The sequence below is a fragment of the Tenrec ecaudatus genome, chromosome 2 (genome assembly GCF_050624435.1).
Source record: "Tenrec ecaudatus isolate mTenEca1 chromosome 2, mTenEca1.hap1, whole genome shotgun sequence".
Taxonomy (NCBI): domain Eukaryota; kingdom Metazoa; phylum Chordata; class Mammalia; order Afrosoricida; family Tenrecidae; genus Tenrec; species Tenrec ecaudatus.
Window position 1 is genome coordinate 303,143,645 of NC_134531.1, and position 13,353 is coordinate 303,156,997.

Genomic DNA, 13,353 nt, shown 5'->3' on the forward strand with positions numbered 1-13,353 from the left:
AGCTACCTACATAGGAAACTGATATCGACTTACTTTGGGGATAAATTAAGTAATCTTTATAAGAATAAGTCATTCAATTGAGCTATGGAAGGGTGATCTCTTATGACAGGACTTCTTGAATGTAGTGTGCTAATGGATATGGATGGGGAGACCTGGTGCTGTAGTGGGCTATATGCTGTGAGCTGCTAATCAATGCATAGGTCAATGGTTTGAGCCCATCAGTTGCTCTACAGAAGAAAACGGAGGCTGTCTAGTAAATATTTAATATCTCGGAAACCCATGGAAACAGTTCTATTCTACCCTGTGGGGTCTCTATGACTCAGAATCAACTGGAAGGCAGTGATGGGTTTTTGTAGTAGGCATGTGTAGACGAGGCAGTGCTCATGGTCTCCCTTAATCTTATTTTTTCCCCAAACCAAGATTTGTTGTATTTATTCTGTTCTGTTGTTTCTCCATGGGCTATCCCTTCGAGGCAGAACTTATTATTCAGAGCAGAGGGTGTAGTCCAGCCATCAACCGCTTCAGGGGCAACCTCAGCTGAGAGTGTCATGAAGGGAGTGCTGGGTGACACTTCATGGCAACCACAGTAATTCACTCTCACGGCCATTGGCTCGCTTCCATCTTCGAGTGACTCTACGATGCATCACAGTGAGATGAGATTTGTCCCAGCAATGTAAGTGGCATCAGCACTCATACAAAGCAGTGTGATTCCTATTAAGAGACCAAGAGAGAAAACTCAAATGGTGATCTTAATAGATGGGAAAAATAAACCATAGAAAAAATTCAAAATATAATTATGATGAAAACTATCAACAAAGTACGAGTAGAGGGACGTTTCTTCAACATGGTCAACTCTTCTATGAACATCTAGAGTTACCTGCCTGCTTAATGGTGAAAGAGAATACTTTTCATGTGAGATCAACAGCGTGAGTATATATAATAAAATAATTTATATGTATGAAGAGGCTTCAGAAAGTTTGTGTAAAGATGGACTGAAAAGATAATGGAATTTTTCCATGAACCTTTTGAAGCTGCCTCACAGCAATAGATGGATTTTAAAAATACACGCAGAACGGAGTCTGACTCTCATCGCTTGTATTGAATATAGCAGGGGAGGGTTCAGCCAGTATAATGAGACCAGGAAGAAAGTAAAAGGCAGAGAAATTAGGAATCACATATGACATGATTACCTCTGTAGAATATTATGAATGGAAAATTGAGTAGTTCCCAGATTATTTGTCTCAGAAAAAATGTTTTAATATATTGATTAAAGAAAACAAATTAAATCTTTGCTCCCCAGGTTATAGACTTAGGTGTGTCTGCCTTATGCTAATTATGCTTACTTTGGGTGTGCCTTGTCTATAGAGATGTAGGTATTCCCATAACCTATTTCCTTCTCTGAATCAGTTCACATTCACTTCCCATTGCTATTGTATCACATCCACATCACACCTTCTTAGCCAATTGATCTTTATTTAAAAATATACCATTTATTTTCTTTTTTGTTTTTACTGAGAATATCCACAGGCATTGTACAGAAATCAAACAATTACTACAAATACAGTTCCGTGACATTGGTTACATTCTATAAGCTGTGCAAACTTTTTCACCTTTTTCCCTCAAGTTCTTCCCTAGTAACATACAGGAGCCCTGGGGGTGTAGTGGTTGTGTGTTTGGTGGCAATCCACATGGTCAGCAGTTCAAAACCACCAGCAGCTTCACGGGAGAAAGACTGGGTTCACTACCCTGTAACTGTTACAGTCTGAGAAACCCCGTGTGGGTCGCTATGAGATAGCATTGACTCAATGGCAGGGAACTTGTTTGGTTTGTTCTGGGAAGCATAAACTCAGTGCCTCCTGAATTTTCTAGATTATCTGTCAAGTTGTTGTTGATTTTGTCCCATAGAGATATCCCATATCTTAAAAGAATACTGCTCGACGCGGATGCTTTTATTAGTTAAGGTCAGCCATTGCTTGGTTTTAAGGAGACGTCAGGGTATATTTTTGGCTCGAGGCTTCAAGATTATCTCAGGACAATATTCTGAGGGGTTCATCCAGCCTCTACGAACTCAGAGGCTGGGCCTCAATTCTCCGGTCTCGTGGCCAAGGACGCATTTGTTCACGGAGCAATTAACCACACACTTCATTTCTTCCTCCATTTCCTGATCTCCTTCTATGTCTTTTGCTCCAGGCAAAGAGACCAACTGTTGTAACTTGTATGGCCACTCAGTCTTTTAAGACCCCAGGTGCCATGCAACTAATTAGGAGACAGTGCAGAGGTGCTAAATATTACATTAGTTAGCCAGCCGGTCTTAAAAAGAGGCCTTCTCAGTGGCAACAGCTTCTATGTCTAACTTTGACAGCTTGCCTGACGTATTTATCTTTATTATCAGTCTTACCTACATTTTTCATACTTTTCTTACTGGGTTTTCAGCCGGATGATTCACATTTGAAAGAGTCGGTTGGTAGATGATTAAGTGAAGAGTTGTAGGACTTACTCTTGTAGGTATCGCTCACCTAAGGTTGTGCTCTCAGAAAATGGAGGGAAAAGGAAGGGGGGGGGATGAGGCTCAAGACTACGTTCCCTCATCTACTGGAGCTTCTCAAAAATTCCTCAATGATCTGACTGATTTGGTTGGTGGTTGGCACCCAGCTGTTTGCTGTGCAGTACAGAGAAGATGCACTCTTTAGAATTTGCTAGACCGTAATCTTAATGGAAGCAGATTTCTAGGCCTTTACTCCCGTGCTACCACTGGGGGGATCAATTGCAAGCAATCTGTGTCAACTACAGACCTTGCAATGATTCCACAAACCTCGGGAATCTTTGAAACCATCTTGAGCTGAGTTTCATGTCTTGCTTGGTAACATCATCAGAGCTTCGCCCCATTTTTTCTGTGTATTTCCCACCTACTTGTATAAAGATTCCACTTCACTGTTACAAAGTGGCCTGCTTAGGCTGCTGAAACATTTCTCCAGCATGCCACTTCTTGAAGGTTTCTAGGTTGGCGTCTCAGATTAGCTGGTGTGATCTGCATGTCAAAACCGCCATGAGACTTTACTGCCTAGATGTAACAAGGCCGTGGACAAAAGCAGGATCAACAAACTGTAGTCCCACAGGTCAAAGCAGGCTCACTGCCTGTTTTTTTTTAAATAAAGTTTTATTGCAACACAGCTGACGTTCCCAATACAGTGGTAGATTGAGTAGGTTACCGAAGATAGCATGACCCACATAGCCAAACATATTTACAATCTGGCTCTTTGTAGAGTAAGTTAGCCCACATCTGTGCTTTCTCCCTGGGGGAAAAAAAAGCTTTGTTAAACGGAACAATTATGCTTTCATTTGTTCCTGCATTTATGGAAGGCCCAGTGTGTTCCAGGAAATGTGGACATTTGAAACTACCTTGTGCCGGTGGTTTGACAGATGTGACACACCTGAATCCCCAAGCTCTCTTCTCTACAGCTTAATGAGGAAACCACATGCGGGGTTCTGGCCCCACGGGGAGCGTGTTTGACAGCCGGATGCCCCCAACTTGAGGAATGTGTTTTTCTGGACGATGGCTAAATCTTCCAGTCGGCTAGCCCTCCCCGGCGTCGGGCTGTCCAGCCAGGGGACAGGAGTACAGAGATCAATATTGCAGACAACGCACCCTATCTTGGTCACAGGGAATTGAGTCTCTAATACATTTGGAAATCAGTTCCCAGTCTAATGTGTTTGTTTGGAAAGGTTTTGTTACTATGGTTAAAAATATTCAAATTGTTAGTTTAGTCTTGACAGTAAATTGCTAAGAGGTGAACTATGCAAGCCCAGAGATTTTTGGAGATTTCCCAGATGGCAGTTGGGGGCTCATTCTGAGGCTGAGTCTTGGTTGCTCACAGCGTCTACTCTTGCCCTTTGGATAGTCTGCTGATTAATCCTGCCTGGGGGAAAAGGAATCCAGGCCACAGGCTGGACCAGACTGGCTGACGGAGGGCCAGTTCCCGAGGAATCCTTCTCAGCAGTCTCCCTCACGTGGGCGTCCCCCTTTGCTTCCCATCGCCTCGCTGCTGCCGCTGGCTTTCGGTTGCTCTGCTCCAGTGTAGAATCAGAGACGCTTCACTGGTGTCTGTGTCTCTTGTGCCCCCATGATGTGCGTCCACCACAGCTAGATGAAGGAAGGGCCAGAACTAAACCTCAGTCTCTTGTCCCCCAGTTTCGCCTCCTTTCCACTGAGTCTCAAGGCTGCCTTTTGCAGACCCTTCGCAACACAGCCATTCCAAGCTAGCTCTTGCTTGGAAGCATTGGAGTTCTGTGGCAGGATCCTGGTCTGCCCCGTGGGAGATCTGGGTTCAGTTCCTCATATACCTCCTGCACAGTCCTCACGCATCCGACAGTGAAGGTTTGTGTGTCGCTGTGATGCCGAGCAGGCGTCAGCAGAGTTTCTCTCTAGACTAAGACAGACTGGGCAGAGGCACCTTCCTGGCATCAGCTTCACTAACCCAGTCGATGAAAACCCTGTGAACCTCAGCAGTCCGGAGCTCAGCCAATCATGGAGCCGGGGAGACAACTGGGAAGCAGTTTGTGTTATTATACTCAGATCACCGTGGCTGTGGCGCCAGCCCAATAGCCACCGAGAGCATCACACACAGGTTGAAGACAGCCGGGTATCTGGGGATAGCCCATTCAATCCCACTTGAAGCTGAACAGCCCAGTCGGGGTTCAAGGCTTTGATCTTTGAGAATGCAGCTTGCCACCTGTTCTCCCGTGCACCTCCTGGGAGGTAGCTGTCGGGTTCAAGCTGTGGGCCTGTCGGCTAACACCTAAAAGGTGATCCGCTGCACCACGAGTGCCTATCTACTCCATGCGGCACAGCAACAACTCTGGATCCGGGCATCTCGCTAAGGACTGCCACAGTACAATGTTTCTGCATTTACCCATACAAAACGTGGCAGAAAATATCGTTTCTTTTCAATGTCTCCCCCAATTGCAAGCTCAGAACAATCCATATCATTGGTCTAATTGATCAACATAACCCTGAAGAGACATGGGTTTTCTATGGGACTGGTGAATTCCTAACTTACCAGGTACCCAAAGGTGCTCATGCTGGGTGGTAGTGGATTTATGAGGGCCTCCTGCCACTTTCCTGGGAGCCCTGCTGGTTACATGTCGGGCTGCTGACCAAAAGGTCAGCAGTTTGAAACTACCAGTTGTTCTACAGGAGAAAGACCAGGCTTTATGCCCCCACAAAGAGTTACAGTCCTAAAAACCCACAGAGGCAGTTCTTCCCTGTCCCATAGAGTTGCTATGAACCGGAATCGACTCAATGGCATTGTGCTTGACTGTATTGTTTTATCTCGTGTGATGCTTGGAGTCCACAAGGTTGACGGTTTGAATCTATTACCACTTCTTGAGAGAAAGATGAGGCTGTCTGCTCCCATAGACATGCACTGCCTCAGAAACCATATATAGAGGCTCACTGAGAGATGGGATCAAGTGGATGGCAGTGGTTAAAGCATTCATGGGGTAGCCACATGCTGGGCCACTTCCCTGGTTGTGCAGCTACTGAGAGTGGGGCCCAGGGATTAGCTACAACGTTGTCCCTGGGAATATATATATTTTTCTAACTTAAAGAAGCAACATGTAATTCATGGTGGCATATAAAGACCCTCCCCCCCCCGTGGTTTTATATACTATCTTGTGGTTCACAGACCAGTGCTTAACTACAGTGCCGCCAGGGCTCCTTTTGAATGCTGCAAGGGAAAGAAACTCCTTCCACTGTGTTTCTGGAATAAGCTGGCTCCAGGGAATGTGATGCACATCTTCTCTTAAGGATGAAGATGATTCCGTCTCCTTTCAAAGGGCTGTGTGTGCCTTCTTCTCTTAATTTTGATAGACTAATTTGGAAGCACCTTCTAATTTATGGCAAGAAAACCATCTGTTATACATTTAGTCAGTATTTGGTGTACAAGTAAAATAAATATTAGTGTCTAATGTCACTAAAGTCCCTGGAAAACAGTTGCTGTCATTGTGGTTGTTTTTAGGGACCATCAAGTTGGCCCCCACTCATAGCAACCCTCTGTGTAACAGACCCAACATTTCCCAGGCTGCACCATCCTCACGGCTGTTGTGTTTGAGCCCGTTTTCGCAGCTCCTACATCTGTCCACCTTCTGGAGGCTCGTCCTCTTTCCACTGACCCCCTCCTTTACCCAGCATGACCTCCCTCCCGGCACTGGTCTCTCCTGATAATATTTCCAAATACCCACGATGCAGTCTTACCTGCCTCACTTCCAAGGTGCATTCTGGCTGTAATTCTTCCAAGACAGATTCGTTTCCTTCAGCAACATCATCAATCAAACACACCAATTCTTCTGTGGCCTTCCTTAGTCTTTACCTGGCTTTCACACCCACAGGAGGCTACGGAAAATATCATGGCGTGGGTCAGGTGTACCTAAGTCCGCAAAATAAGATCTTTGCTCTTTAACTGTTTCAAGAGGTCTTGTGCAGCAGATTTTCCCAGTGTAATACACCATTTGATTTCTTGACTGCTGCTGTTTCCATGTGCATTAATTATAGGCTACACCCCCCAAAAAATTAAAATCTTGACAGCTTCAATCTTTTATCCACTTATCAGGGTGTCCATTGATCCAGTTACAGGATTTTTGTTTTCTTTACATGTAATAGCTAGCATATTAAACCAACTTTCACTCATATTTTAAACATATAAGTTAGAGTTGGATCTCCAGGGTATGGATTATGTTTTTAAGATGAACTATTATATCTAAAGGACTTGATAGGTTGTATAAACGGTTAAAAAATGCTCAGCTGATAATCTAAAGGTTGAAGGATCAAATACATCTAGATGCACCAAGGAAGAAAGGCCTACAAATCTACTTCCTAAGAATCAGCCAAGGGAACAGACTTCTGGTTTGAGTGGGGAAGCTACACCTCTCCTTGTTTTCTTAGCAAGTAAAAAAAAAAAAAAAAAAAAAAGAATCGGCCATTGACAGTCCCCTGGAGCACAGGTCTACTCTGACACACCTAGGGTCTCCATGAGCCACATTCAACTTGTCTTAGTCTACCTAATGTGACCTTTACTATTTAAATTCTAAAATGGCCTGTTTTCATTCTTTCTTAATTCTTACGGCCAGTCCATTGCTGCCAAGTCAATTCCGACTCATGGGGACTCTCTAAGACAGAGTGGAGCTGCCCCACAAAGCTGCCAAGCTGTCATCCTATGGGAGCACCCTGCTGAATCTGTCTCCCAGGGAGTGGCCGGTGTGTTTGAATCACTGCCCTTCCAGTTAGAAGCCAAGCACATCATCGTTAATCCATCAGGGATATTTGTCCATCACATTAGGGAACTTATTTTAAAATGTAAAAGAATGATACTAAATTACACAGGGCAAAACCTAAATTGGTTCTCATTGCCCTAGAGGACTCAAAATTCAAGCATGAGTAATTTAAGAGAATGGTTGTGTAACAACTATCCTAGTAAATACCATTCAATAGAGTTTTCCAATTAGCTTTTGACAATAGCAGAACTTGAGGCTCTCTCCTTGCTCTGGCTTAATTTACAAATCACAAAGGTAAGGGATTCCACTTGTGGCCTCACCAGCCCTGGCCTCTCTGGGAATATTTTCAAAAGTCAACTCAGTTAGCAGAAACCCAGGAGGGAATTTGTTTTAACCCCAAAAATGAACCCATGGATATTAGCAAAAAATGAGTATTAGAAAAACTTGTGGCCACTCACCTTAGAAGAAATCATACCTGTTCAGGTGAGACCTCCCAGGCCAGTAGCACAGGCTGGCGGCATCAAGGGAAATTGAGACAAAACCACAATCCACAATCAAATGCTGCTGCTTCAGAGGGCCAGAACAATGAATGGAAGATTATGAAAGATTTTATATAGCCATATGTTAAGAGCTGGATCAAACCCACTGCCATTGAGTCTATTCCAGTTCATAGCAACTGTACATAGGGTTGGCGAGAGCAAATCTTTAGGCTAGCAGACAATCCCTCTCACTTGTGACAACTGGGGCAGGGAATGAATGGTCAATACCTCACCCACAGAGCCACCAGATGGCAGAAGCCCAATGAAAGTCACACAGAAAGGCTGCCTTTGCTCGACAAAGAATATATACATCACTATCAGCCCTACCAAGTACCAAAGCTTGGCATGCTCTTGCTGAATTTATATCTATTTTCTTCAATTATTGCTGTTCACAGGGGTCAAGCAGCCCATCCCAGGTACTGGCCGAAACACGTCAGTGGTCTCAACCCACTCCACCAAACGACCAGGTAAGGAATAAGACGCGGGCTCCCTCACAGGCACTCAGTTCTGAGATGTGGACAACACCTGGCGTACCCCAAACAGAAATAGCCAGTTGGTCCCCAAAGTGTCGGCATTGTACTGACAGGGTAGAGCCCTGCTAGAGAAACACACCAAAATATTCTCTTTAGGTGCCATGAAAATGCGCTGTGTAGACAAATGAATTATCAGTAGGAACTTCGAACAGGTACCAGTTTTATCATTACTGTTCATGATATTTTAAAGGGGCACAATGGACAGATGTCAGAGTCATTGTGGGTCTAGTTTCCCTCGTGTTGAGATTTTGCTTTTGTGAAGTTTGGTGCCATACTCCTGTGTCTGCTATGTTTCACATTCCCGACAACAGACCACAGTCAGTCGCCACCAGTGCTCCGGAGTCACTCCGGAAGGACTGAACGTCACAGGGCTCTATTTTACATGAAGATTTCTTAACCAACATATATTCCTATAGAAAGCAAGAGAAGAATAGTTAAGCTCTCGCACAAGACTTCAATGGAATTTTGTGTTGACGTGAAATTCCCCAGGCACTCCCAGCCTTTCCAATCCCGTTCCAAGTGCTGCAGGTTCGAGACGTGCTCTCCTCTTGGGCTGGCAGCCGTGGGTCGGGGCTCAGAGGTGGGTTAGGAGCGTGAGTTCTCACTGCACTTCCACTCCACCACCAAAGCCCGGCCAGGCGCCCTTGTGGCGTGTGCATCCGCCACGACCACCCCTGGAGAGCTGCCTTCTCCACGGACGCTGGTTTCTAACTTCTATCATTAGGGCTACTCCGGTGCCGTTATTTGAGAAACTTGTAATATATTTGTCTAATTATAATGACAAAGTTGGAGGATAAAGCGGGCCACCCGGAAAAGGGAACAGGGAATACATGAAAAGGTAAGATGGTGTAAGAAATCAGCCTCAAGAGCAAAGGCAGTTGCGGATAACGGTGCTTCAAACTGCACCACAGAAAACTGAGAGTGTTCACGTCTCCATCGTCCTTCAAATGGCAGCTATGTCTATCAAGGTTCATCTATAATTTGAACGTGTTTCCCATACACCAGCGTGCTATTAGGTCCCGTTAGGAAATGTGTGGTGTTAGATAGTGATTCCACTTGACGGCTCTATCTCTCAGCCACCATGCCAGGCACTCGCCGGCCGCCCTTGCCACCCAGACCTACGCCGGTACAGAGGAAGCCGTTACCACGAAACCACGTCACTGGAAAGCCCGGGAGTGCAGGTATGCCATCGCTCCCTTTCTCCTGCCTCTGATTTCGGTTCTGCTAGCCAACCACAGTGTTTGCACGAGAGCCCGGGCAATGGACAAGTCCAGTTGGCGCGTTGCACCTGAGGCCTGAACAGGGTCATGCAAGCCTTAAGGACCTTCCTGCCCTCACCGTGGGCGGATGGGCTAACAGAAGCCATCCCTGTGCGCCTGGCCAGCGTTCTTCCCACGTGTTCGTGTGCTTGGCGCCTCAGCCCACCCGACTCCTGCTTGTTAACAACAGTAGATTTCTTTGGGATGCTGAGTGTTGTCAACCCCGGGGGCGAGGGGGTGGAGAAATGGAAATGTGAATCCCTGTCACCAGCTCATCATGACTGCCTCCTGGAGTGAAACTCCATACATCTCACGGAAAGCGCCCACGCCCCCAGCCTTCATGTTGGTCCCCCCATGATGGTGCTGTGGTGGTGGTGTGGTCTTGGAACAGGAATATTCAGGGTGGCTATGCAGGTGTAGCCTGTGCAACGAGGCCGGAGCAGGTGTCAGAAGCCAAGCTGTTTCTCACCTCTCACCTGCATGCCGATCCTCACAGAATGGCACTCCCTCTCCCACTGCCGCCCACCCCCTGTACAGTCACCTGGCATACTTCCGCTCAGATCTCATCCCTTTCTTGACGCTGTCTTCACCTTGGCGTGTTCTTCTCTGCTTCCCTGATGCCGGATTCATACCTCCATCGGAGCAATTAATTGTTTGCACACTTGTCACCCCTCCGGAGACTGCCAGTTCAGTGATGACAGAGACCTTGGTCTGTTATCTGAATTCCTGGAACCAAACCCAGTAGCGACGGCATTAAAGCAACGGCGACAACCAAGCCAGTTGCCATCAAGTCCATCTGACTCAAGGTGACCCCGGAAGTGTCGAGTAGAACTCCAGAGGAGGCCAAGGCCATGGCCTTCCAGAAGCAGTTGCCAGGCCTGTCTTTCAAGGCAACCGTTCCGAGGGGAGTTAGCCATGTGGGATTCCTGGGAGCTCCGTGCTTCATGCATCATGGATAATTGATAAGTAATAACAGTGAATCAAGAAACAAAATTAAGTATCGATGAGAATAGACCCAGTCCAGGGCAATGTTTCTATTAGGAGCCCTTCCACCAGGACCTGCTAGAAAAATCATAGCATGTTCCTGATCTTTCCTTCCTCCTGTCCCATCAATATATACCTCCTCAGTATTTCGCAGTTGGAATCAAGACAAAGTACACTGTGAAATTTGAAACTGGTGAGCGGGTGTAACTACGTGGCTCTTGTCACGAGGTAGAGAGGGCAGGGGGTGCAGAGCTCTTAGGGTGTATCCTGTGCACGGTGAGCCCTCGGATGATTTTCCCTCTCGTCCCGCTGCCAGTGCCTTCCCAGGTCAGCCAGCCTCGTGTGTGTTGCGGTAGACCTGTGCTGGCGACACGGGTTCTCAACGGCTGATTTTTCAAGGCCTTGCTCCTTAACTTCAGTCTTCCCTGCACAAGAACATGTTTGACTCATTAATTTAACAGCTCTGCCTTGAGCTCCAATAGCCTGCAGCTCAGACGGAATGAGTCACAGACTGAAAGCGATAGCTGGCATGTCCCCCATGGGCGACTCGGGGGACTTCTTCAGCAAAATAGTCCACGTCTTGAGCGACAGCTGGTACTTACCATCTAAATTACGTGTTCGTTTCCATCACTAAGTATGAACGCGCATGTAGAAGGCCTGAAAACACATTGTGTCCTGAGATTAACTGAGACTCATTATTCTTGCTATCTACTTCTAACTCAAAGGCAGTGACTACACCGAGGGTGTAGTCAAAAGCATGTGTGTGGATTTGGCCGGCTTCGCATGCAGAAAGTTCATCCTGGATTTGGGAAGCCAACAAAGCGTTCTGGGAGTCCTCTCAGGCTCTCTCACATGCGCCCATGAACACGCCACTAGGCCATACGGGAATAGCTTCTATTTTCCTCCTGTGTCCAGTCTGCGGAGGCCTGCGTGTCCTCCAGGACTCGGTCTGGAAGAAACCACTGGGCCAGCGTTTCCTGATGACTGCTAACTGAAAACCTCATGCAGACTTCAGGTCAACTTCTCTTGATTGTCCCATGCCTTCTTGTGTGGCCCAGGCTGGGATTCCGTATGGGCATGGTCCTTGGATCAGTCTTGTATCCTCTGTCTATTGTTTGAGAATAGTTAATTGTCAATGAAGAACATGAAACCCAATCTAGCTTCCATTCTACTGCTCTCAATACCCAGACCTGCCTGGAACTTAAGATGCATCCCAATTGGAGGCCTACACGTTTTTAAGGTTCAGTGGGGGTAAACAATGGGCTGCTAATGGGAAGGTTGGAGGTTCAAATCCCCCAGCCTCTCTATGGGAGAAGGCGAGGCTGTCTGCTTCCATAAAGATTTCCAACCTTGGAAACCACATGGAATAGTTCTCCTCTGTCCTATATGAAACTGCAATACAAGGTTATATATATATATATAACAGCCATTGAGACTTATTGGTTAAGTGGTTTTCAACTAACTGAAAGCTTGACAGTTCAAGCCCACTGCTTCTGTAAAGGTTTACAGCCTCAGAATCCCAATGGGAAAGTTCTATTTGATTATTCTGATTTGAAAAGGCCTTAAGAGGAATGGGTCTTTATACCTGTCTTTACAAGAAGAGAGGAGTCCCTATTGGTGAGAGCACATTTCAGGCCACCAGGCAGGAATCGCAGTACTTACCATAACACTCTTGTCGCCTTCTCACGGCATTTCTATGGCAGGTCATTCTATTTCCTTGCATCACTTTTGTGCATGCCCTTGCCTCCAATCCCACAACTGCTACCACGGACAGCCTCTTCTGTTCTGTGCCTCAAGCCACAGTCACCCTCGAGGAAGCTCCACCACACACAGCCTCCCATTTGGCAGAGTAGAAATCGGCTCCATAGATTGTTCAGTGGCTGGGAGGAGACGGGCCAGGCAGGGTACAGGGGAGCAACGATGAAGCATACAACTTTCCTCTGGTTCTTGAATGCTTCTTCCCCTCAAATATCATGATCCCAAGTCTACCTTACAAATCCCGCTAGACCAGACGTACACTGGTACTGATAGGAACTGGAAACACAGGGAATCCAGGACAGATGAACCCCTCAGGACCAGTGGTGAGAGTGGCAATCCTGGAGGGTGGAGGGAGGGTGAGGGAGAAAGCAGGAACTGATCACAATGATCTACTTAAAACCTCCTCCCTGGGGGACGGACAACAGAAAAGTGGGTAAAGGGAGACATTGGATAGTGTAAGATATGACAAAATAATAGTAATTTATAAATTATCAAGGGTTTATGAAGAAGGGGCACGGGGAGGGAGGGGGAAAATGAGGAGATGGTACCAAGTGCTCAAGTAGAAAGCAAATGTTTTGAGAATGATAAGGGAAACAAATGTACAAATGTGCTTGACATAGTGGATGGATTGTGATAAGAGTTGTATGATCCCCCAATGAAATGATTTTAAAAAGAAAAAATTTAAATAAAAAAATTGTTCAGTGGCTGGTTTTGCATAAGCAGCTCAGCAAGGCTTTCTCTCAAGGCACCTCTGGGTGAACTTGCACTGCCACCCTGCTGGCTAGCAATCATATGTTCACCATGAATACCACCTGTCCTAAGGGCACCTTTTCTCGCATACACAACTGCCTGAGTCTCTTGCCCTCCATCTATGCCACTAGCCTTACACACTAACAAATAATCCCCCGTCTTTCTGCTTAGGTTACTTTCCTGTTCTGAATTGGGCAATGGGTCCTTGTTGCCAAAAATCATGTTCAATCCTAGCCTGATCGGTTAGGCCCTACATGACCT

The 13,353-nt window shown here is 46.2% G+C and overlaps 1 protein-coding gene across 7 annotated transcripts in view; it reads left to right on the plus strand.

Moving 5' to 3' along the window:
* The window catches only part of ABI3BP (ABI family member 3 binding protein), a 252,621-nt gene that overhangs the window by 211,271 nt on the left and 27,997 nt on the right, over positions 1–13,353 (plus strand). For 6 of the 7 annotated variants that reach the window (XM_075542610.1, XM_075542611.1, XM_075542612.1 and 3 more), the window contains 2 exons: positions 8,204–8,275; positions 9,418–9,522. In XM_075542610.1, the coding sequence (XP_075398725.1) occupies positions 8,204–8,275; positions 9,418–9,522 (177 nt within the window). The remainder of the gene's footprint in view (positions 1–8,203; positions 8,276–9,417; positions 9,523–13,353) is intronic. The other variant, XM_075542615.1, reaches the window with a different exon arrangement.